We start from the raw sequence: 25,515 nt of genomic DNA, 5'->3' as shown, positions 1-25,515 counted from the left end.
CCCTATCCTTTTCTTTTCAATTTTGATTTCATTTCTGCACCCGTCTGTGCGTGTGTGTGTGCGCACGCACACATCTGCAGGTGCTCTTACGTACATTCCACAACATGCCTGTGGAGTCAGAAGACAGCTTTCAGAAATCAGACTCTCTTCTTCCACTATGGCTCCCAGGTCCCGCACTCTGGTCATCAGACTTGCCCGGTGAGCACCGTTCTCTGCTGAATCATCGTCAGGCCAAGTTTTAGGCCTTTTGACCCCAGGTATTTTTTGTGCTCCTGGTTTCCAGCTCTGTCCTGGGCATGGCTGAGTTGCAGAGTGGAGTTACACTTTGATGTTTTGGGGTTTGTTAGGATTTGAGTGGTTCTCACTTAAGATAATGTCCCCTACTCCTGCAGCCCCCACACAGTACCTGATGCTTTCTGAGTTGTGGGGTCCCCTGCCATGGCTGATGGACAGCCCAAATAAGAGCTGGGCTTGGAACTGAGTCCTCAGCATGACCCTTGCTCAGCCTCTGACTCCTTCCTACAGAAGCCTTGACATACCTCAGTGACTCTGGTGACTTCTGGACCACAGCAGGGAGAGTGTCTCCATAGAAGCAGGGCATCAGTGGCCCTTCACTGGCTGCCCATCTCCTGGACACTGTCCTTTGTGGCTTTCTGAACTGACCATTTCTGTTTTAGAAAGAAGAGGTTCCATTCTATTCCTGACACTTTATCTTAGTTATTAATGGAAACTTCCTCAACTTAAAATATTTTTTGCCTTTATTCTTGTTAGCATTCCTATTTCTGGTGTTTTTAAAAATGTTAGTTGGTATTGGGGCTCTGGGGATTGAACCCAGATCATTGAGCCCACTGAGCACATGATTTTACCACCAATATATACCCCAGCTGACTTTCCCTAATCATTAATTATCCAATTTAAAAAATTTTTTTTGTACCTGTCCCGGAACTAGCTCTTGTAGACCAGGCTGGCCTCTAACTCCCAGATCCGCCTGCCTCTGCCTCCTGAGTGCTGGGATTAAAGGCGTGCGCCACCATCGCCCGGCAAAATTTTTCTTTCTTGATGCTCTAGAGTCAAATGTATTCATTGTTCATTTCCATCTTGTCTTTCCTGTTTTGTAAAGAAGCCTCCTATGGTGAAGTCGCATCTCTACAGGCTTTCATGGGCCTGACTCTTACCACATCACCTTCATTCAGTCTTGTGGATGCCCTGCAGGCTGTGTGTGTGTGTGTGTGTGTGTGTGTGTGTGTGTGTGTTTGTAAATGCATGTTTGTGTGCTTATGTGTATGTGCATGAATGTTTGTGTGTATGTTTGTATGCATACACATATGTATGTAGATGTGTATATATGTGTATGTATGTTTGCGTGTGTATGGTATAGTCACACATGTGTTTATTTATGAGTATGTGTGTTTGTGTGTATGAATGAATGAATGTGTGTGTGTGCACGTACACATAGAGGCCAGAAGTCAACCTCAGGTGTCGTTTCTCAGGGGTTGTCCACTTCGGGTTTTTTGAGCTTGGTCTCCTGGGACCTAGAGCCAAAAAGCTCCAAGGATCCACCTGTCTCTGCTTCCCTGGTGCTGGGACTACACGCACACCACACACTCAGCTTTCTGTGAAGGCTCTGGGGATCATGGCTGCATGGCAAGCACTTTACTGTCTGAGCCCTCTACCTAACCCTTCCTCCTGATTACTCTTTGACTTTAGAGAGAGCCGCATGTCACCTGACTCTTCCTTTCTGCTTTTATTGCATCTACCACTGTCCTTGGGACACTTCCTTTCCAGGTTTTCTTGCTATGGGTAGCAACATCCCTGGAGAATATCTACTGTATTATGTATGGAAGCTTCCCTCATGGTTTGATGTCTGATGAGTTGACAGAGGGCTGAGTGGCTTCTTCCCAATGGTACTGCCCATTTCCAGGGCATGGCCTAGAACCAAGCTGTCTGTCCAAGGCCTCAGTGAGCATCTCGGGTGTCATAATGGTAGGCAATCTATGTTAAACTAGATGATCCTTTGCTTCTCGCTACCAGCAAGCCTTAGGGAGTCTCCTCTTTTATTCCATGAGACCCATGAATGGTCTAGAATGTAGCCTCCATTGCTATCTGAGTGTCACAGAGTCAACTGATGAAGAAATGACAGTTGTTGAGGGATGACTGTGTTTGCACCATTTCCAAGTGGCATGGGAGCCATCCAGGCAGATGGCTCTCAGTACAGCATGCAGAGAGTTGAGACTGAATCCCAAGGGATGGGCCTGCTTTCACTGGATTTGCCCAGGCTGTCCCTGCTTCCAGCTGGAGCTTACATAATGGGAGGTGACCTCCACATTCAGAGACCACAGTAGTCATGGGACAGCCTCCAAGGGCAAGATGGAAATCAGCCGGAGAAGTGGCCAGTCCACAGATGGAAGACAAGGAGGAAAGAGAACAGTATCCCAGTGGCTGACCTGTCAATGCTCTGGAGACATCCATGTGGAGGGGACCTAGGAGGGACATGGGCGGAGGGAAAAGAAGTATAAGATAAGCCTGCCATGAATTCAGATTGAGAAACTGTGGGGAGCTGAGGCTCAGTCCACATGTCAGTCACATGGATAGAATTGTGGCTCGTATTACAACCTTTGCCTGCTCTAGGACTGTCCCAAATCTAGAGTGGTGGGAGAGATGGCTCAGGGGCTAAGAACACTTGCTGCTCTTCCACAGGACCTAGGTTAAGTTTCCACCATCCATATAGAAGCCCACAACCACTCCAGTTCTGGGGACTCTGAGGCCTTCTCCTTGCCTCTGGAGGTGCTGTACTGATGTGGTACATATATAGACATGTAGGCAAAACACCCATACTATAACATAAAATAAATACCATTTTTTAATTAAAAAATGTTAAAGTGGTTAAAAAAAAAAGATCAAAACGCAGGCTACGTAAGACAGCTAAGTTGGTAAAGTGATTACTGAACATAAGGACCTGAGTTTGAACTCTGGAATCTACTTTTAAAAAGCCAGGCTTGCTAACTGCTTGCATTCCCAGAGGAGGCAAAGACAAGAGGATCTCTGGGACTTTCTGACCACTCAGCCACCTGATATAAGTCAGTGAGTATCTCAAAACAAAAGCAAAACAAAACAAAACAAAAAACAAGGTAGATGACACAACACTTGAGATTGTCCTCTGGCTGCCACGTGTTCCTTTACATACGGTGCGCATTTATCCCACACACATGCGCACCTGCGCCCACATAAACATGTGTGTGTACACACACGCACACACTAAAAATACACTTTTGTAATGTATAAACAGGACCTGAAGTTACAGATGCAGCATCTTTATTACTTTTGCTGGGAGACAGTCACTCTGGGTGTTTTGCTAATATCCATAGACGCCTTTGTTCACTAGTAATTCAGGGCATGTAACACTGACTGTGTCGCCTACAAAGCATGTTTGCTACCAGGTTCTTCTCTGAAAAAGCTGTTCTGCCCCAGCTTGAGAGGTCAAGGATGGAGACCCAAGAGATCCCACAAGCCAGGATTAAAAGACCCCTGCAAAGGAGCGGCACCAAGGGGCAGGCAGGGCACAGGCCATATCAAAGCCTTCCAGCCATTTTGTGAGCATAGTCATGCACCACACCCTTCATTGAACCATTCAAGAACAACACGTAGACTTCAGCATAGTCGGCCTGTGTGCATGTGTGTGCCGTAGCACGCGTGGAGATGAGATTCTCGAGTGTCAGTCCTCGACTTCTACCTTTCTGAGACAAGGTTTTTTTGTGGTTAACAAGTATATATTCTAAGCCTAGAGCCTCCAGTGATTCTCCTGTTCATCTCCCAGCTCATCAGAGCAAGGCAGAGATTATGAGAATGCACTCCCATGCCAGGCTTCACGTGGGTTCAGGCCTCTGTGCTTGCATGGCAAACACTTAATCTGCTGAGCCATTTCCCTCCTCCTTAGAATATTGTGATGAAAAGGAAATCCATACTCTGTAGCCCCTACCTCCCCCTCATTCTTGTCCCTGTGTCCATTCCTGTCTCTGGGGATTGTCCTATGCTGGACATTTCTTGTAAATGAAGTCATATAATCTGTGGTCTTCCGATTTTGCCTTCTTTTGCTCACTCATATCTACCAACACCATGGCGCCTACCACTGTTCCATCTCTTCTCATGTTTGATTGATATTCCCTTCTCGGGTCAGCTCACGCTTTATCCATCCATATGTTTCAAAATAGCCACATGGACTACATGAATAAAGACAGAACCAGGGTCCAAGGTCTACAAGAGAGACACATGAGACTCACATGTCCAGGAGACAACTACTTCCAGAGCAAGGGAACAGCCCCATGTTGAAGGCTGGAAGAAGTCGGAGGTCAGAGGGTGTGGGAAAGGTTAAGAAAAGAAGGGGACACCTAGGAAGACACCAATCCCTAGGGACCCATCACCTTTAGGCTGAGGAGGACAGGGTGAGCTTGTAGAAAGTGAGAGGGCCAGGGTGGGGGTGAGGTGGCAGAGGTGGGAAAGGTGCTGGTTGGGATGAGACACTGGCTTGATAGAAGTCGTGTTGTGGGATGTTTGTATACTGTGTGAAGATATACTGCAGTGATTGGCTTAATAAAGAGCTGAATGGCCAATAGACAGGCAGGAGGTATACGAGGGACTACTTCCAGAGGTGGGGGAGGAAGAGAGGGAGGGAAGGAGGGAGGGAGGGAGGGAGGGAAGAAGGGAGGGAGGGAGGGAGAGAGGGAGAGAGAGAGAGAGGAAGTAAAAGATAAATCTAGGCATGAGAGAGATGCCAGGGGAGAAGCAAAAAGCTGTGGAAGAATGTAGATCAATAGAAATGGGCTAAGTTTTAAGCGCTAGTTGAGACTGAGCCCGAGCTAAGGCCAGGCTTTCATAATTAGTAAGAAGTCTCCATGTTATTATTTGGGTGTTGGGTGACACAGAGAAAGATGAGTTACAAAGTAAGGCAGGTGCAGCCTGGGATGAAGGAAACATGGTCGGACCTCGGAAAGGATTTTAAGTCTCAACGAGACTCCTAGAAGTCCTGGTTCTCAAGGAGTCTTGCAAACTCTGCTCCTGAGAGCCAGAAACCAGCTGTGGAGAGTGAGCTAGATGAAGAAGCTATAACACTGAACAGCAACAACCAGCCTAGCAAGAGATCCTTAAAGGTGCAGTAGCAGCACATCTTTTTAACATATTTTATTTTATTTTATTACTATTTTTTTTTTGTTTTTTTGAAGCAGGGTTTCTCTGTGGCTTTTTTTCCCTTTTTTGAGCCTGTCCTGGAATTAGCTCTTGTAGACCAGGCTGGCTTCGAATTCGCAGAGATCCACCTGCCTCTGCCTTCTCAGTGCTGGGATTAAAGGCATGCGCCACCACCTCCCTGCTATTTTATTTTTATTTTATGTGCATTGGTGTTTTACCTGCATGTATGTCTGTGTGAGGGTGTAAGATCCCAGAGTTACAGACAATTGTGAGCTGCCATGTGGGTGCTGGGAATTGAATCAGGGTCTTTTGGAAGAGCAGCCAGCGCTCTTAACCACTAAGCCATCTCTCCAGCCCCATGACACATCTTAGTAGTAACAACAACTGCCTAATTGGATTTGTGGCTTGATCAGTAGGAGGGAATTCATACCTGGTCCTATAAACCTAGCCAACTACCCGTGGCTGGTGAGATCATGGAGAAAGAAGAGAGCCTACCACAGCCACTTTCTTTCTTAAGCCAGTAAAATTGCCAGCTGCATTCTAAATATTTACCCTTGTGTCTGCTGGTTAAATATAGCTCTTAGAAGATCTCATCAAAAAAGATTCTTTTTACGGCAGATAAAGACCAATACCGAAATCCGCAAAAACTGGCTGTGGATTTCCCACCCCAGCTGTCACAATTCTACATCTCTACACGGAAGAGTCAGGAAACAGGGAGGAAGAAGGGGCAGAAAGATTGTAAGAGTCAGAGGATTAGGAAGTCTGCTTCTAGATTGTGTGTTCTATATACGACCGGGAAGCTACACCCAGGAAATCTCAACCATATGGCTGACTATACAAGATCTGAAAAATGACATCACCAATGGACAAAAGCCAGTGTGAAAGGGGGAACTTTCACACGGCTCCACCCCTAGCAGACAAACTACAGTCAATTAAGGCTCTGTAGGTGGGAGAATCTGTTTTCTCCAGGGGTCATCTCCCTGATAGGTTATCTCATTCCAAGTGGCCAGTCCTAAACACATATGAACAACATTATGGATATAGTAGGGTGTGCATACATGTATAAAACTAATAAATAAGAAGAGGCCATGATTTGGGAGGGAGTGGGGTGGACAAGGTAGGATTTGGAGTGGGAAGAGGAAGGGGTGGAAGTGATATAATTTCATCTCTCATATATGAAATTCTCAAAAAATTAAATTTTAATTAAAAAAATCTAATCCAAGGCCAGGTAGATGACTAGGACAAGCTGCTGTTCTCCACAGTCCCAAAGTGAATAAAGTTTGAACAAACCAGCAGAGCGATGCTACAGTCCCACAGAGTCTCCAGAAATAATAACCCGTGTGGACCTTCACCACCAGGGCAGGGCCCGGGACTATCAGCACCCTTGCTCTGCAGCCTTCACTTGGTGGTGTGTAGAGTGAAGGGCACCAATCATCATTTTGAGCTTGCCAAGAAGGAATTGGGGAGGAGGGGTGTGAGGAAATGGCTCAGTGCTTAAGAGCTCCTGGGTGGAATTCTCAGCACCCACATGGTGACTGACTCACAACCATCTGTAACTCCAGTTCCAGGAGATCTGACACTTTCTTCTGACCCCTGTGGGCACCAGGTATACACTCATACACATACAATAATAAATAAATATACTTTGTTTTTTTTAACCAGGGAAGGGGTCTGGGGATGTGGCTCGGTTGCTAGATTGTCTAGCATGCACCATGCACAGAGCTCTGGGTTCAATCCCCAGCATCACATATAATGGGTATGGTGGTGCATGCCTGTAAACCCAGCATTCTGGAGGTATTGGGGGAGGATGAACAGTTCTGAAGTTCAAGGCCATCCTTAGCTACGTAGGGACTAGTCTAGGCTTCAAGAGGCCCTACACCCGCCCCCCCCCCCATGAAGGGAAAGTAAAAACAAAACAAAAACAAACAACAAAAAAATTTCAGGGAAAAGCAAAGAGGCAAGCAGGACAAAAGTGACCGCTAAACAGGGAAGGTCTGCAGATTAAGGCTTGTCAAGGAGCCAGGATACAATCTGTTCACATTTATTTTGTATGTGTGTGCATGCTTTTGTGTGTGAGGGTGGACACGACAATGTGTGTGGAATTTGGAGGATATCTCAGGTGTTGGTCCTCCCCTTCCAGTCTGTTTGAGATTAGAGTCTGTTGTTCAGTTTTGCATTCGTGGGGCTAGTTGACCCAGGAGTTCACAAGGATTCTTCTGTCCTCTGCTTTCCATCTTGGCTTTATATGGGTTCTGAGGATTTTAACTGAGATCCTTACACTTGCACAGCAAGCCCTTTACCCACTGAACAAACTCTCCAGCCCACTTTCTGCTTCCGTTTCTACTTGGATTGTTCCACAAGGCAGAGAAGTGACTTGACTCATTTAGGTGCTCTGAGCAGGCACCCAGGAAGCTGAACTCACAGCCCACCTCCCACAGCATGGTCAAAAGCTAATTTAGAAGTTTAGGTAGATACAGCTCCGGTGGATCCTGGAGGGTAACGGAGTCAAGCAGGCAGCCACCACACCGGTGGCAAACGCTCCCTGGGAGTGTGGAAGCAGAGAGAAGTCCTGGATCGGGCCGGTTGTCCTCCCTCAATCACATATATCAAGGCACCCAGACAAGCCGAATAGACCACTTCAGCACTATAGATCTTGGCTCAGGAGCACCTTGTCATTTTGGGGAAAACTGGACTTGCTATGGCCCCAAGGGCACAGTTCCGGGAAAGCGGGGGCAGGACTAAGATTTTTCCAAGATCTGTGCATTTCCCTGCCCCTCGACTCTCCCTTCACCAGCCTCAGGGGAGGGATGGGACTCAGAGGCCCGCTGGAATACTGAGAAGTGTCTTTGAGCAAAAAGCCCAGGAACTGAACGAGAACTAGTCTGGCTGGATTCAGGAGACATAGTAGGGAAAAGAGACCCAGACTTGGAGAGCTGGTTGTAAGATGCGTATGAGAGAGCGTGTGAGAAAGGAGGGGTCAGAGTTGGCTTGATTGTATCCCCTCAGGTCGTGGCACCGAGTCCTGAGGCTCCTTGAAACCAAAGAGGCAAGAGGTGTGCATGAGGGACTGAACGGGGACAAGCTGCCTGGGGAACATGAAATTTCCTAGCACATGTCTGAACCACTTCTCAAGACCTCCTCACACTCGAAGTGGGACAGGTGTGTACCAGTAGTACGTGGACGCCCGGGTCCGGGAGGAGGAGCAGGGTGGGGCGGAGTGGGCGTGGAGCTTTGTTCAAGACACTCCCCATTTCTGGAGCCACGCGCCAGGCGTACGCTTCTTCCTGACCCAGCATAGGACCGAGCCAGCTGTCATTGGCCAAAGGGACGATCCCAGATTGGCTGAGACTCCGGCTCCCGCCTCCTCCGCCGGGGGCGGGGCGGGGGGGGACGTGGGAGCGGGCTTGTGGCGCGTGTGCCGGGGGTGGAGGTGTGGGGAGGTTCGCGCTCACTCCTCGGCCACTGCAAAGCCTGGTCGGGTTCGTCACCCGGTCGCGCGCTCTAGGTGTGCAGAGACCTAGCAGCTATTGGGGCTTGAGTGCTGAGTACCAGAGTGGATAGGGGTGCTTGTAGAGTACATTCGGACCCTCTGACAGGCCCTGGGGGCGTGGGACTTTAGGAGCACAGTCCCAGATCTGCATTCTAGTACTTGTCGTGGACGCACTAAGCACCTGCCCAGAGCGTGGGGGCGCAGTAGCCTGCGAACTGCACCCGGAGGGTTGGGGGTGGGGTCGCGCGGTGTCAGCTTTGCAGAATGTGTACGCCAGGGGGAGGGTGAAGCGTGGCGGGAGGGCGAGGCGAAAGAAGGAGGGCGTGAGAAAGGAGGCGGCGGCCCGCGGAGGAGGGTTATCTATACATTTTAAAAGGAGCCTCCTGAGCGGTGCACAAGGAGACCAGGGGAGGTCTGACCGCACGCGCGGGACACGAGCGTACCACGCTTCCCTACTTTCAGCCCTTGTACGACACGGGGTCCCAGGACTCCAGAAGGCCAGCGACGCGTGCACCAGGAAATCCTGCAGCAGTGCCCTGCCTGAGACCAGCGGAGGTGAGACCGTTTGCTTCCCACCGCACCCGGTTCCTCGCGGGCACTTTTCCTGTAGCACTCCGAAACTCCTAGCAGGCGCCCGAGGGCTGGATGCGAGCTTGATGGACGGCTGCGCGCTGCCCCGACTCATGCCCGCCTCGCCTGGAGTCGCTGGAACCTGCTCTGCTCGGCGGAGACCCGCATCCCCGGAACTGCTGCGCTGCAGCCGCCGCCGGCGATCTGGCACTACCGAGGCTGGGGGCGGCTCGGCGGCCGTGGCACGCCGCAACGAGCGCGAACGCAACCGCGTGAAGCTGGTAAACTTGGGCTTCCAGGCGCTGCGGCAGCACGTGCCGCACGGCGGCGCCAGCAAGAAGCTGAGTAAGGTGGAGACGCTGCGCTCCGCCGTAGAATATATTCGTGCGCTGCAGCGGCTGCTTGCAGAGCACGACGCGGTGCGCGCCGCGCTTGCCGGAGGGCTGCTAACACCGGCCACTCGGCCCTCGGCCGCCCGCGCGCCTCCTGTTGCCTCCCCTGCCAGTGCGTCGCTGTCCTGCGCGTCTTCATCCCCAGACCGCCGGGGCAGCTCGGAGCCTGGCTCCCCGCGCTCCGCCTACTCGTCGGAGGACAGTGGCTGCGAGGGAGAGCTGAGTCCCGTGGAGCGCGAGCTGCTAGACTTTTCCAGCTGGTTAGGGGGCTACTGAGCACCCAACCCCTCTAAGGTAAATTCCAGGGCCGCGGGGAGGAAAGGCAGTAAAGGAGACACGTGGTGGGCGGGCCTGGCACTTTGCGCCACGGGGACCCATTGCAGCCAGGGCTCGGCTGGGGCGATCACTTCGATTTCGCGCAGGCTTCATTTTTCCTCAACCTTTTTCAAGCCTGAGCAAGACCCGCGTTTGTTTGTCCGGGATTGCAAAACTTCCTCTCTGGGCTCTGCTGCGGAGGGGGGAGGGGGAGGATAGAGGAGGGGAGCGGCCTCAGGGCCGGGCCGGCGAGGTCCCAGTACTGGCGGAGCCCGGCCGAGTCGAGTGCTGGAGGCGGGGTGAGTTTGCATTGCAAATCGCGTCCTGGGCCGGGGTGCTGAATGAGTCGGCGGGAGCGGGCCCCTGAGTCACCGCGGGCCGACTCTGAGCGTGCGCCCCGCCCCCGTCGGCGCCTCCGAGCGGATCGAGGCACCCACGAACTGAGACTCCAAAACTAACCAAGCAAACGAAACTACCTGCTGCGCCTTGGGAGGTGGGGCGGTGTCCACACGCATTAACGCGTTCTGTCCCCTTCACAGCCACATCTCTGATTGTCTTCTGGTGGACAGACCCGCGTTACTTGCCCACGAAGCCTGGAGCGATGCCTTGCCCATGCTGTATGGTGCAGCTTGACCAAAAGCCAAGTGCTGACCTCTGCTCGGCCTCCACCCCTCGGAATGACACCTTCTCCCAGTCTGTGTAGCACTAGGACTTGGAGATTTCTCAGGAGAGGATTTTACAATGACAATTTATTTTTTACGAATTAACTTGAACTGCTGGAGGGACTCTACTGAAAATATGAAGACTTATTTTTGTACAAAGGATCCTTAGGCTTGGAGCACAATAAAGATTGTCTCTGCCCCTCACCCCCACTGTCTAGAACTTTCCAACCTGGCCAAAGTTTGGACCAGTCAGGTCCTGAGGGCAAGATGCCTGACTGCACTTTTCCTCTTCTGAAGCCAGCCTGCCGCTGATGTTTGGCCAGCGTGGGAAAGTGTACCCGCTCTTGTAAAGTGTACTATTCTATAAAGTTGTTTTTCGTTGGTGTTTGCAGTGCCTTCTACCGTCTTGTCCCTGTTTCCTAGTGAGGGCTAGGCCTGGGTGGACAGTGTCTGAGATTTCTCTTGAGCCCCACATTGCGTGAGCTGATGCATGGGTGTGAGTGCCTATTCTAGCTATCTCTCCACAGATAGCAAAGCAATTCAGACACTTTGGAGGACAAGGGCTTTCATGCAGGTTGTCTGTAAACTAGTGTCTGCCCTGCATGGCTGCTTGCCCCTAGGAAGGGTCTGTGTGAGAGGGGCAAGTGCAGGGTGCTAGACCAAGGGTAGTTTGATGTGTGTAAACCATTGACTTCCCATCTCTGAATTGTGGGCATCTCTAAGCCCAGGTCTCTTTCTTCCTTACCCGGCTGGGTGGCCCTTGGCAAATTGCCTAGCTGGCAAATGGTGCTGAGTCTAAACCTTCCAGGTTTTAGAGGGGATGGAAAACGTGTCCATGAGCTTGCAGCCAGCATGTGCTGGGCCCCCGTGCTGGCTGCTAGGACTAGTGGTCATCCTTAGATCCTACAGATAGATCCCTCAAGGAAGATCTGGAAGCTTCCCAAGGACTCCCCACCCACGTTCCTTAGCCCAGGGAACCAGGCTGTGATTGTTGAGATATTACCCAGCTCCACCTTTGACCCTGAACCTCTGCAGCTTTGAAGTCTCCGAGTGTCCAAAGCTCCCTTTTATTGCAGTGGTTTGGGAGGGGCAGAGGGGATCCCCAGGTGGTTTTAGGGTGCTTCAAGCACCCCTTCAGGAGGGAGTGGTTTGGAGCACAACCGTTGGAGCTGTGAGAAGCAGGAAGGGCTGTGCCACGGAGCAGATGTCTTCCATGTACCTGTGGTACAGAAGGCTGTATACAAGGAGTTCCTCTGTCTCAGTATAATGACGGGGTCCCTTCTTCCCCATAGGACCCAGAACCTTAGAGCCAGGGTCAAAGTTTGTCAGCTGTTCTGATGGGGATTAGGCTCAGTTGGGGTCAGCCCAGCTACAGCTTGGGGCCCGCAGGACTGAGTGGACCTGTCTTGGTGGACAACATGAGACATGTCATGACCACTGTGGGAGAGTCATCCTTTTCCCAGGAGCCCATTGTCAGCCAGTGTCTTTACTGAGCCAGGAGACCTGGCTCCCGCTTTCTTTTCCATATCTCAAAGTGATTTGTGGAAAGGTGGGGTGTAGCTGAAAGCATAAGCCACCCTGTGTACACAAATCCCTGGTGACGTTAACGGTGTGCTCCTGTAATATAGTATATCGGAAGTCTTCATTAAGCAACTTTATTGGCTCACAGCTGTAGTCTGAACACTTAGACTGAGACAGGAGGATTGTTGTTTCAGGCCAGTCTGAGCTCAGAGGGGTGGGGGCGGGGGTGGGGGCGGAGGAGGCAGGACAGATGGCTCAGTGGGTGAAAGTGCTTGCTGTGCAAGTGTGAGGGCCTCAATTGAAATCCTCAGGGTTCACATAGAAACTGGGCTCACAGCACATCTGTAACTCCGGAGCTCCTATGGGGAGATGGGAGGCAGAGGCAGAGCAATCTCTGGAAGTGTACAGGCCAGCCATACTGGTGCACACAGCAGAAAAACGAAAGCCCCGTATGTCAAAGTGGAAGGGGAGGACCAGTGCCTGATGCTCTGATCCTCAAGCACCAATAGGCGCATACACAACACAGGCACAGAGAAACTTCTCTGCTTCGTGAACTGAGGCTGTGTTTGGTGTGCCAGATAGAAACCCCAGCCTCAGGGAACTTCCCTTCTGCTGCAGACAAGCCTATTGGCAAGAGGCATGTACCAGATCGTGGGGAGCCTGGTGAAAGCTTTGCTTAAGCCCACAACCAGGTTACGGCTTAAGGAGGCTACTGCCGCCCCACCCTGCTTCCTGACTCCACGCAGTTTTGAAGTGCCTCCAGACTGTATGATTTCCATGCCTAAGGAAACCCCAGTGCCTTTTATCACAGTGATGTAAGTGCAGCTTGCCGGCCAGTGACACCATTCTCTCTCTGACATGTAGAACCGGGGTCCGTACCATGTCCATACACCAAACTTGCTGCATAGATCTCTTAAGCCTCTTGGAAGCAATCTGTCCCAGGCATGGTGTTTGGAGTCCCCGGCCCTGTGTTTCCCGCAGATGGTAGCCTGAGGGACAGAGTGGAGCTCTCTTTGGCAGCGTACTGCCCTGTGCCTGTAACCTGCCTCATGATAGGAGGTGTGGTCACCAACTAATTCATTACCCAAACTTATCCCCATGCAGCCACTGTAGAGAGTAGAAGGTCTGTTTACAAGCAGCCAGACAACAGGTGAGTCACCTGAGCTGCTGCTCTGCTCAGAAGGTCCCTTGAGCTGTCAATTATGGAACACCTATCCCCACTGATTAAGTGCCCAAAGCCACAGAACTTGATCATGGCATGTAAACGGGACTCTGGCCCTGGGCTTTCACTCATCCCTGAATAGTCAGAAGTGGCGGCCCTGAAGCTGTCCTGGGGAGAACACCCCCAACATTTGGTATTCTGGACGAACAAATCTAGACTAGGCAGAGTACCTGTTGGACAGGGCCCCTGGCTTGCCCTAGGCTCTGCTGGAGTGGGGGTGGGGAACAACCGAACTGCTGGAAGGAGAGCCGCCCATTCCAGGCAGAAGGTGATCTGGATCAGTTTGGGGAGTGGGGGCAGGGATAGCCTCTTGGAGCTCCCGTCCACAGGACAAGGTGGAGCAGTGCCTCCGAATGGTTACCAGCCACAGAATCACACTCGAGGTCATGCTTACCCCGGCAAGGGGTAAGTGAGGAAGTAGAGGGCAATCCAATGACCTAGGATCCAGGGAGCACTACTGTATCCTGGGAAGATTTCTATGGACTCTGGCTCAAAAATCACTTTCTCCTAAATCTGGCTCTCCACATTGCGTGTGTAGCGGGGAGTAGTCACTGACACACAAGGACCCCAAAATAGGTCAGGGAGGTCGCCAAGGTTGAATATCCTATGAACTCAGGTCTCCAACCACACATCCAGGGAATCTTCACTGGCACCACGCTCTGTGTTAGGAATGGGGTGTGTCACACACATGTCACACACCCCCCCCCCCCCGAGAGCCCAGTCTCTGGTGGACGCCATCTTCTAGACAGCCGATGAATTCCTGCATGATAATGTCAAGGGGATATGTACTGGGTCCCAGGCTGCAGCAGAGGGCTGGGGTTGTGTCCTTTTTCCTCAGTTTCTCAGAACCATCTCTACAGTGTTGACCTCATGGGGCAGTCATCTGGTCTGTGATGCCCCGGGGTTCAGGTGAGCTGCGTAGACCAGTCTGTCAGTCAAGGCCATGTTGTACAAGGTTCTTTTCATTGCAGGGCAGCACCACTGAAGGCACCATACTGCCCAGCATACTGTCTTCCCAAGGAGGTCAAGGCAGCCCTGGGAGCCCAGCTGTGACTAGCCTTTGGAGTCCCCAAACCTGAGCTCTACAAGAACACAGGAACAAACACTCATGCTGCACGATGCAGGATGTCCAGGGCAGGCTAAGGAAAGCCTGGGGCCCAGAGCAAAGCAAGTGGAGTTTCAAGGGGATCCTGCCCTTCATCTCTCTTTATTTCGTGCATCCTTCTTCTGCTTGCCATGGGTCTCCACTGTGATATGTGCCACCCCACCCCCCAAAAGAGACAGAGCCAAGAAACTGCACTGAAACCTTTGAAACTGCAAGTCGAGATAAACCTCTTCTGCTTAGGGACTGATTACCTCCAGCGCTTTACTGTGGGACAGGAAGCCCACTGAGACTCTCCTTGCTCTGAAAGGAGTCAGAAGGTCAGGCTTCTTCTTCACTGCTTCGTGTCTCATACTCACTAATTTAATGTTGTGAAGATTACACAAAGGAACATGAACAATTTAAATTGCAGTTGGCCTTCCGTATCCAAGGGCTTTCCAGTCATGGTACACATGCATGTGTGTGCGTGTGTGTAAGCCAGAGGCTGATGTTGGGTTTCTTCTTCTGCACCTTAGTTTTTGAGACAAGGTCTCTCACTAGGCCTGAAGCTGTCTTATTGGCTACACTGACTGCATGAAAAACACCGGAGATCTTCCTATCTACCCCTCCCCAGAGTTGGCATTACAGACAAATGCCTCTTTGCCTGACTTTTTTTATTATTATTTTGTATGTCTATTTTTTCTTTTTTATTGATTTTTTTATTGAAATCTACATTTTTCTCTGCTCCCCTCCCTGTCTTCCCCCTCCCTTTCAGCCTTCCCTCAAGGTCCCCATACTCCCAATTTATTCAGAAGATCTTGTCCTTTTCTACTTCCCATGTAGATTAGATCTATGTATGTCTCTCCTAGGGTCCTCATTGTTGTCTAAGTTCTCTGGGATTGTGATTTGTGGGCTGGTATTCTTTGCTTTATGTTTAAAAACCATTTATGAATGAGTACATGTGATATTTGTCTTTCTGTGTCTGGGTTACCTCACTCAAAATGATGTTTTCTAGCTCCATCCATTTTCCAGCAAAATTCAAGATGTCATCATTTTTTTTTTGCTGTGTAGTCCTCCATTGTGTAAATGTACCCACATTTTCCTTATTCATTCTTCGGGTGGAAACAACCTAAATGCCTGACTTTTTATATGGTTGCAGGGGGCCAAAATCATGTCTTCATGCTTGTGCAGTGTTTTAAAGTTTGAGCCATCTCTCTAGTCCGTTGAAAAATTTTGAGATGCTGGGGGTGCTGGCAAACATCTTTAATTCCAGCATTAAGGAAGCAGAGGCAGAAGAATCTCTGGTCAGACCCGGTCTACAGAGTGAGTCCCAGCACAATCAGGGTTACACAGAAAAAAAAAACCCTGCCTCTAAAAAAACAAAACAAAATTAAATATTTTAACAAAACAATTTTACCCTTGGTAAACATGTGGGGACTTTTCTCTTGTCAATAGTACATGAACCCGGCCGGGCAGTGGTGGCGCACGCCTTTAATCCCAGCACTTGGGAGGCAGAGGCAGGCGGATCTCTGTGAGTTCGAGGCCAGCCTGGTCTACAAGAGCTAGTTCCAGGACAGGAACCAAAAGCTACGGAGAAACCCTGTCTCAAAAATCCAAAAAAAAAAAAAAAATAGTACATGAACCCATCACATACAGCTTTCTGTTGTGTTGCCAGTCACAGAAGGAAGATAAAAGCACACGAGGGATGCGTAGCTTCTATAACATACTACAGGGTTCTATAGAGGACTCTTGAGCACCCGTTTTTGGGTATCTTAGGGGTGGCAATTTCCCAAATCAGTTGCCCTCAAATATAAAAAGACTGACTGGAAGATATAACATAATGTTGCCATCTGCCCTTTTGTTGTATGATGCCAATTAGACATACAATTGCAAGAACATTTAGCTGGTATGCTAAATCTGACAGGACATAGTTCTAGGTATCCCAGAGATACCGCATGGCCAGCGTTCAATGGTTTGTCTACTGTGTCAGTACTCTTCATTCTTGCTTACTGATGGGGAAGAGGTACAGGACAGGCATGGTAGCGCACGCCTTTAATCCCAGCACTTGGGAGGCAGAGGCAGACAGACCTCTGCAAGTTCCAGGCCCACCAAAGCTATACAGTAAGACCCTATCTCAAATAACAGCCACAACGAAAAGGTACTGGGTTGACCCCACCCTTCTGTCAGCATATTCAGCATAAGTGGTTGTCTGCTCCAGGGAAGTCTCCCCACTAAGGCAGACATTGTCTCCTGTCCCCCCCCCCAGCCCTTCATGCTTACACTGTCTCGACTTCCTGCCTTTGAAGCCAGCTCCTGGTTTGTATGGGAAATGTGACCCCTGGGTACCTAGTTTGTTCAGCTGTAGGTGTAACTGGGAAACCTTGAACTTGACAAAGGGGTGGGAGATAGCAAGGCTGAATACGAACAGGGTACAATGTCTCCTTAACTCACAAGCCTACTCCAGAGTCCCCTGACCCACCCGCTCGGGTTCAAAGGGAAGAATGAATACCAAGATGCTGAGGGACATGGGGACACTGTGGATCCTATGGGGCTACAGAGCTCTCACACTCAGGAAGCTGGCCCTCAAGCCGCCCCCAGACTGCCGTGTGAAGAGACCCCAAATATCACTTGCTTTCTGCCCCTCTTAAGATCAGAGTCCCTTGTAGGTGGTGACACCCAGACCTAGCAAGCAGTGGAAGGGCTGTGTCCGGGAATGCTGCTGTCAACAGGGCCCTGATGCTCTTACATCTTCCCTTCTCCTGAGACTAGTGACCTTCAGAGACCCGGGTACCACATGGCCGTAGTCTATAACCAGAGGCAACTGGTCTGACTGTAGGGTGAGACTGAAGGGACCTGATCTAGGGTTGCCAAGGGCAGCTTCTGGAGGCTTCGTGGCACAGCTGGGCCCTTGAGTGGGTACATGCCTTCAGTTCTCTACTTGCCAGCCTGTTCTGGTGAGTGGCGTCTCAAACCCAGTCCAACCTTTAGAGCCCAGAGATGATGAGAGGGAGCCTAGGCTGTGAGGACAAGTGGTTAGTGGAGGGTGGAGGCTGCTGTCAGGGAAAAGACCCAGCACAATGACATGGGAGCTCCAGTCTCCCCCGGGGGACACACCCTCCTGGACTCTTTGTGGTGTCTTACCCTACCCAAGGCCCACAGGTATTCCAAGATGAACAGGGCTCCTAGTGAGCAGAAGTGGAGGTCACACCTCCCTTGTGTCTGCCTGAGGTGGGGACACCACGTTTGCTCTTTTCTGCTCACGTGGGGGGACTGGTTTGCCAGTTAGAGAGGAACCAGGGTCTAGCTTAGGCCTCTAGACCCTCCAAACCTTCCAAGCAGGTGAAGAAAAGGCCTATTCCCTGGGCTCGGGGACAAGAGACAGAGGCCTTCGGCTCAGGAAGGGCTCCCTGAATGCTGATTGGCAGGTAGCTCCTCTGCTTTGACACCGGGTCCTGCTTCTTTCCAGAACTCCTCCTTTGTGGGCCTAAAGGAAAGAGGAATAGAAAAGAGAGGGGCTGAAAGCAGGTACGGTCCACTCAGGGTTGATTCTTGCTCCCACTGCTACCAGGACCCATAGGGTCCTGACCTACCACTCTGGCCTTTTCCCTCCCTGGCTCCTGGTTGGGTTTAGGGGGGTGAGATGATTGGCCAGAGACCTGAAGAAACAGAGAACCTCACCTCCTGCCTCCAGGTGCTTAGCAGGGCCCCTCCTAAGATTGTGAGCTCCTGCCCCTCACCTCCACCCCTTCATTTTACATATGGGAACGGGCCACAGTGAAAGTTTCTGCACCCCATTAGTCCCTCCATCACACAATAATCCGAATCAGACCAAATCAAACCGAATTAGGAAAAGCCCAGGTTTAATGGATGCCAACACTCCTGGATGGATGACTTTCCAGCCCCCCAGAGAGGAAATGGGAAGGGACCAGAAAACACAAGTTTGTTCTCTGGGGAGCAGTTTAAATACTCTGTGGAAGTGTTCTTAAGCGTCTCTGGGGAGGGGTCATCATTTGGCAGACTTCCTTGGAGGTGGAGTATGGACTGAGGCAGCTCCAGGGGAGGGGGTTTGGGCTGGAACATTCCAGACTCTTTGGGTATATGGTTGCCAGGGCTGAGGTGAAACTTCCACTCACACTGTGCAGAGGGCTCTAAGCTGCTAGGTGCCTAGGTGTCTCCCAGAGGTCAGGGACCTCTTGAGGGGTCACTCCTCCAGAGTGACTGCCCAAAGTCACTCAGCAACAGGAGGCAGGGGTAGGATATGCTTGCCAGTTCTAGCCCCTCTACCCCGCCGCCCAGGTACCCACACTCCATTGTGGAAGATCCGGGAGGGTGATGAGCGGCCATGTGGGTGCTGCTTGTTGTACCTCCAGCACCAGGAAAAGCCGGCCCCAGTTACTAACGCCCGAGGGAGCACATTTGCGGAGCAGCAGCAGGAGGACCTGGGGGCGTGACAGCTGCAGAGGCAGAGGTAAGTCAGCCAGGTCTGGGGACAGCACTTTAGCATCTCCTCGGGGCTTTCTCTGAGTCTCGAAGTCTGAGGTAGAGGTGTTACAAGGTGTTACATGGCAGATGGTGTCTTCTCTTGTGTCCTCATGTGATCCTAGTCTGTGTGCCTGTGTCCTGATCCCTTCTACAAGAAACCCATGTCGTAGGGATGGAAGCCACCCTAATGGGCCTCTTTTTAACTTATCTCTTCAAAGACCAGTCTCTAAGCCCAGTACTCTGGATGACCGGATGGTTGTGGCTTCAGCTGACAAGTGTGTGTGCACAGGGATCAGGGCAGCCCCCATCAAACAGGAAGGGAGGGGCCTCCGACATAGATGCATTTAAGCCACACCTCTCCTTCGCTGTTCACGTACACTGGCGAAGCAGGTCTCTTTTTGGGCAACTCTTGTGGATGGTAACTAGTCCAGAACTGATTTTCCATGTGGCCTTAGGAGAGATACCTCTCCTGAGACTAGAGTGGCTGGGACCAGACCTGAGAGTAGCAACAGTTACCCCCTAAGATCACAGCCCTGGCAAGGTGGAGCCTAGGAGGTTGGCATGGACTCCCTCTTCCCCAAGAGCTGCTAAGCGGGCCCCTTCTACTTGTGATCTCATGTGACAGTGACCTCAGAGCTGCCCTGATAGACTGAGGAGCAGGCAGCACCCCCACCCCCCAGCTGGCCCCAGCTATGGGATGTTGGGAGCCAATGTGACAGGGATGTTGGCTTCCCCCACCTGTTGGTAGATTACAGTTTCCCCCTAGCTTGTCTCTTGGGCCTATTCCTCTAGGTGATGTGGCCCAAGGTGCTGACTGTGCTGTGATGTTATCTGGGAGGTGAGGGTAGCCCTAGGCTCCCTATTACCTGCCTTCCCTGCACCTGGTGCTTGCCTGGGAGTCCCAGGCTTAGTTCAGTCTCCCAGAGGCTGGCTGTATTGATAAACATGCAAAACTCCAAATGAATGCAATTAATATCCAAATGAGAGCCAGGGAGCAGTTGCTGAGTGGCAGAGGCTGGGCTGGGCTGTATCTTGGTGCCTCAAATATTTGTCTCTTATTTGAATGCCTTTTGTAGGCTGGCAGGTGGGGCCTTCAGTCAGACAACAGCTGTTTTGTAAGTTAGGTTTGGGAAGATTTGGGCTGGGTTTTATGTGTCCAAGTCCACCTTCTGGGCTCCACAGCCTATCTCCTCCATGACTTCTCCCTGTAGCCCTCATAGGCTGGCTACTGTCTAAACCACACCCTCTTGCAAGGTAGACAAAGAAAGGAAGTAGAGGCCCGCTTGCCTGCTTGAGGCTGGATAGCTTTGTGTTAGAATCTAGCTGTGGAGGGTGGGGTGAACTTAATTTCTGGGGGCTTGGTAATCCCAGGCTGAAGCCGGGACTCCATGGGAAAGATATGGCAGCTAGACACACAGTTTTCTCAGGACAGGATGTGTGTGACCCAGACATCTGGGTGTGCAACATGTGTGTCTGATGCCTCTCCAGTTGTCCCTCCTATTCTGAGTCCAATCAGTGTGTAGTTAATCTGACTCCCCCACAAGGTGACAGCCTTGTCATTCCTGGGACTTAGGATCCTGGTCACTTCTCTAGTCAATTTTCCTCTGGACACATCTAGAATTAGCAAGGTCTTAGAGGCCAGTTTTTAGAACAGAGAACTTCTTCCTTAGTTTACCATGCTGGGGTGCCGGACTCAAGGTGTTTCCTGCTTCACTTTAGCATGTGTTCTGCACCCATTTCACAGATGGAGGCTGAGTCTTGATCATCTTCCTCAGGGCCACATCCTGCAGATGAAGAGGGTCTAGTAGAAGGAGAGCCAGTGGATTGTAGAGAGGCAAGCTTCAGGCTTGTGCTAAATTTCCTGTCCCTAGTTACCTGCATCCATCCTGCCGTTGGAGTCAAGATCACTGGAATCCTGCCTACCTTCCTAAGACCATCACGTTCTGGCTACTTCTGTGGTGCAAAAGAAGAGGGGATATGAGAGGGTTCCCAGGGGTTATGTAGACTGGAGATTGGACTGAACTGAGATATGGGCCTTGAGCTTAATTGAGGGGTCCCAACCAGGACAACTGGTCACCACTCTGCAGCAAAGGCCTCTTGGTGGAGAGTGCCATCTCCCCCCAAGAGCGTGCTCTCAGTCACCTTCCCCAGAGACATAAGCCTGCCATTACCCTATATCTACCCCCGAATCTCCCCTCTTCTGGGGTACTTGGATCTGTAAGTCTTAGGATACTAGCGGAGTGGCTGACATCTTTCATTTGAGGTGTAAGTCTGAGCGGAAGTCTGGTGTAGGTGCTGATGAATTCGGTGTTCATCTGTGTTTTGATATCCCTCAGTCGCCACACCCAATGCTTCCAGAGCCACAGACTTCCCTGAGATTTGGCCCCTTCCCTGCCACGTCCTGCTATCTGTTACCACACCTTTGGGCTGTTCTTGAACTTCTTTTGAACAAAACACACATATGACCCTGTGAGCCCTGAACTGCTGTGGTCTCTGAGGATGGCCACTGGTGACGACATTAGGGTCTGCCCTCCTCTCTGCTAGTGACAGTAGTCCGTGGTTCAGCTGCTACAGACAATGCTCTCACGGCTTTCTTGGGCTACTGTGCCTCTGTGGACTCAGGCTTTCTGCCATGTTCTGTTGGTACCCAGAAGGGATCAGACTAGACTTGCATTTCCTTCCATCAGGTATGATCACTGAGGGCTCCTGAGCAGAGCTGCAAGGAGCTCCTGGGCTTGACCTCCGGCTGAGATGTTAGGGCATTAGGATAATGCCCAGAAAGTAAGAGTTGGGGGCACTGGGCAATGGATGGACTCCATCTTGCTTCTTATTACCCAGCTGTGGCTACTGGGAAGTCCTGTGATGGGATCTGGCCAATGCTGTTGGCTTCTTACTGAAGCCTGGGATCACCATCTGGTTGATCACGTATCAGGCATCTCATTCCTAAGGGTTAAGAAGTTCTTCCTGCTTGATTAGCCTCTGAGGCAGATTCACTTGCGTAGTGGCCTCTGCCTATAACTCTGGTGCTTAGGAAGCTGTGGCACAAAGATGGAGAGTTCAAGGCTAGTCTTGTAAGACTTTTCAACCAGCCAACACCACACAGACAGATCTTCTACTTTTAAAAGAGGCCAGGTCAATTAATCTCTAGAGGTTTGATGACTGGGGTAGATTGGGACGCACAGGCAGACCAGCATGGCCCCTCCCTTCCATAATGGTTCTGGGACAGGGCCTGCCTGGAGCAGAAAGGGGGAGAAGGGATGTGAGGACCCATTTCTCATTGTCAACAGGAAATGGAGGGCCTCTGAGATATTGGAGATTAATGGTCTTTCTAAAGTTCCAGTGAGGTCTCATGAGTTGTTAGTGATCTAGTGTATGGGTTCCAGAGCTCAGCCACAGGCAGCCTGGGGACAGGGCACTTCTAGAGTAGACATAGGGTGCTTGTAGGTGGATTATTGAACTTGAGCAGCTGGTGTTAGTGATGATAGGGGAGGCCAGCTCAACTAGGAGCAGACATGGGGCCATTGGCCTGACCCAGGCAAATTCACTGCTCTGGAGAAGACTTGGACTGGGGAAGAGTTGAAAGGCAGAGCCAGGGAGGCCTCAGGGCACAACTGGTTCAAGGATTCCAGGGAAGTTGGGTCTGGTAAACTCCCACCAGCAAGACCCATCAGGGAGATGACCAGCAATAGGTGGCAGGCCTGGAGGCAGGGTGGCAGCCAGACTAGCACCACCCTCAAGGCCTGGCCTCCCCTTCTCTAGTGGTGGCAGCTACCCCACCCCCAAACAGCACCAGGGTGGTTCAGGTTGAACCTGTTCTGGGCAGGGCCGCCACTGGGGGTGGATTCCAGCTTGTTTCTGCTCCGCTTCATTTGAAGCTGGAAACGCCTGGCCCAGCCTTGGCCACTCGAGCCCAGCCCGAGGCCCGAGGGCTCTACTTACGAGACACCAGGCAGCCAAGTGCTGCGCCTCCCTCCTCCATATATGCACAAGAATGACACAGGCACAAGGATCCTGTGGTGTACCACACACCTGTATACATGTGCATACCCAGATACATGCAGAAATATCCCCAAATAAACATATATACATGAACACACCCAGACACACCCAGACACTCCAAAAACACACATGCCAGAGACCGCAAAATGCATACACCCAGAAATATGCAGAGAAACCCCAAAACATACATACCTGCCCACACACAGATATATACAGAGACAGCCCAAAACACACATCATGAAATATGTGCATACCCAGATATATGCAGACATCCCAAACACATACTTCCATCCACATACCCGGATACATTTGAGACACTCTGAAACAGACACATATAGAAATCCATACAGAGGCCTTCCAAAACACACACATGCACATACCCATGTACATCCTAGGCCCTCTGAAACACACCAGACACATGTGATACACCCTGAAACACACGCACAGATTCATACTGAGATGTTCCAAAACATACATACATACACACACACACACACACACACACACACACACACACACACACACCCAGTGTGGTGGTTTGAATGAGAATAGTCCCTGTAGGTTCCCATATGTTTGAATGCTTGGGCCCCAGTTGGTGAAACTGTTTGGGAAGGACTAAGAGGTATGGCCTAAGAGCAGGAGTGCCGCTAGAGGTGAGTCTGAGGTTTCAAAAGCCCACGCCATTCCCAGTTAGCTCTTTCTGCCTGCGCTTATAGATCAAGACCTGAATTCTCATTTCAGTGCTGTGCCTATCTGACCACTGTCATACTTCTGACGTGGTGGTCATGGGTTCCTACTCTCTGGAACCCTAATCCGCAAATGAAATCCTTCCTTTTATAAGTTGCCTTGGTCATGGTGTTTTATCACAGCTATAGAAAAGTAACTCAGACATCCGGATAAATGTAGACACCCTAACACACACATATGAACACACAGATGTATGTAAAGAGACTCTGAAACACACAGAGACACACTCTAATACACACAGACACTGAGAAATGCATGGATACATACATGTACACAGACACATTGAGACAGAAACACACACAAAATACACAGACATGCTGAAACACACATACACACACAGACATACACACAGCCACGCATGCACAGACATAAAATTCTATACATAAACACACCAGCATACACACCTGCACACTCCTAAAATAAGGTAGATTGTAGCCTTAGCAGCGTAGATACAGGCCTGGGTGGCTCCATGCTGCTTACGAAGTCTGCCATGTTCGTTCCCTATTCCCCTTATACTTTCATTTATAAGCTCCTATTCAAACATCCCTTACTCGTGACACCCCATAAAGCAGAGACCACCCCAGCACACAAATTGACCTTGTATAGCATCCTGCATGATGACACTGGCCCCATCTGTCCATCTGTCCATATGGTGTTGGATAAAAGGGTTGGCTTCTAGATCAATGGAGCAGAATAGATCCCCAGAGTAGACCCTATAAACATGGCCAGTTGGGCAACTCGATGGGAAAGGATGGCATACATCTAGGGCTGCCATCAATCACTTGCTTTAATTTCTCCCTCTCTGTAGGCCTGCAGGCAGCTGAGGAACAAGAACCGTGCTCACTTCTTTCACACCTGATGGTGTGGAATACCTTTTAAGCCATTGATTTACCACTCATTGCTCTACTTTTTGTGAGGTGTTTGCTTAAGCCCATTGCAATTTATTGTTATATGATGACAATGTGTGTGGGTGTGCATGCATGGTGTGGCGGTCAGAAAGCCGCTCTGTAGAGTCTGTTCTCTCTTCCTTCTTCACATGGGTTCCAGGGATCAAACTCACGTGGCTAGGCATGTGCCAAAGTACCTGTATTGACTGAGCCATCTTGATGCTTGCTTTGCAGGTTTGTGTGTGTGTTTATGTGTGTGCGCATATGCATGTATATTTTGTTTCTGTATGTGTAAGCTCAGGAATCATTCCTCAGATATTATTCACCTTTAAAATTTCCTTTCTGGAGTGGGAAAATGGCTCATCAGAGAAAGCTCTTGCCCTAGATCCCCAGCACCCATGCAGCTGTTGGCAGGTAGGCAGAGACAGGATCACTGGAGCCAGCTGGCTAGCTAGTTAACCAGCAAGCTTGGGGTTTAAGTGAGAGAACCTGCCTCATGGAAGATACCAATATCAACCTCTGGTGCACACACACACACACACACACACCCCACATACACATGCCAAAAAGACTTATTTAATTTTTTAAGCCTAATCTAATTGTATGTGTATGGATGTATGGATGTTTTTGTCTCCATGTATGTATATGTACCACATGGCATTGCTTGTAGTGCTCACAGTGGCCAAAAGAGAACCTCAGATTCCCTGGGACAGAAGTTACAGGAGGTTGTGAGCTGCCGTGTGAGTGCTGGTTGTTCAACATGGGTTTTCTGCAAGAGCAGGCAATGCTCTACGTAGGTTTTGTTTGCTTGTTTGATTTTGGTTTGGGGGTTTTGAGACAGGATCTCTCTACATAGACCTGACCGTCCTGGAACTCACGATGTAGACTAGATTGACTTTGAATTTACAGAGATCTGCCTGCCTCTGCCTTCCGAGTTCTGGGATTAAAGGCTTGAGCCACCATGCC

The 25,515-nt window shown here is 50.5% G+C and overlaps 1 protein-coding gene across 1 annotated transcript; it reads left to right on the top strand.

Moving 5' to 3' along the window:
* Nucleotides 1-9,193: 9,193 nt before the first annotated feature.
* On the top strand, nucleotides 9,194-10,997 carry Ascl2 (achaete-scute family bHLH transcription factor 2). The gene is made up of 2 exons (XM_075974932.1): nucleotides 9,194-9,927; nucleotides 10,488-10,997. Exon 1 carries the CDS (start codon nucleotides 9,328-9,330, stop codon nucleotides 9,907-9,909), a length of 582 nt encoding a protein of 193 aa, XP_075831047.1. The 5' UTR covers nucleotides 9,194-9,327; the 3' UTR covers nucleotides 9,910-9,927; nucleotides 10,488-10,997.
* The last annotated feature ends 14,518 nt before the right edge of the window (nucleotides 10,998-25,515 follow it).

The sequence above is a fragment of the Microtus pennsylvanicus genome, chromosome 5 (assembly GCF_037038515.1).
Source record: "Microtus pennsylvanicus isolate mMicPen1 chromosome 5, mMicPen1.hap1, whole genome shotgun sequence".
In the NCBI taxonomy this organism is placed as follows: domain Eukaryota; kingdom Metazoa; phylum Chordata; class Mammalia; order Rodentia; family Cricetidae; genus Microtus; species Microtus pennsylvanicus.
Note: the sequence above shows the minus strand (reverse complement) of the source record. Positions and strands in the feature narration are given on the sequence as shown.

Excerpts from the sequence above, each read along its gene's own strand:
- Ascl2 (XM_075974932.1), top strand. The coding sequence starts at position 9,328 with ATGGACGGCTGCGCGCTGCCCCGACTCATGCCCGCCTCGCCTGGAGTC.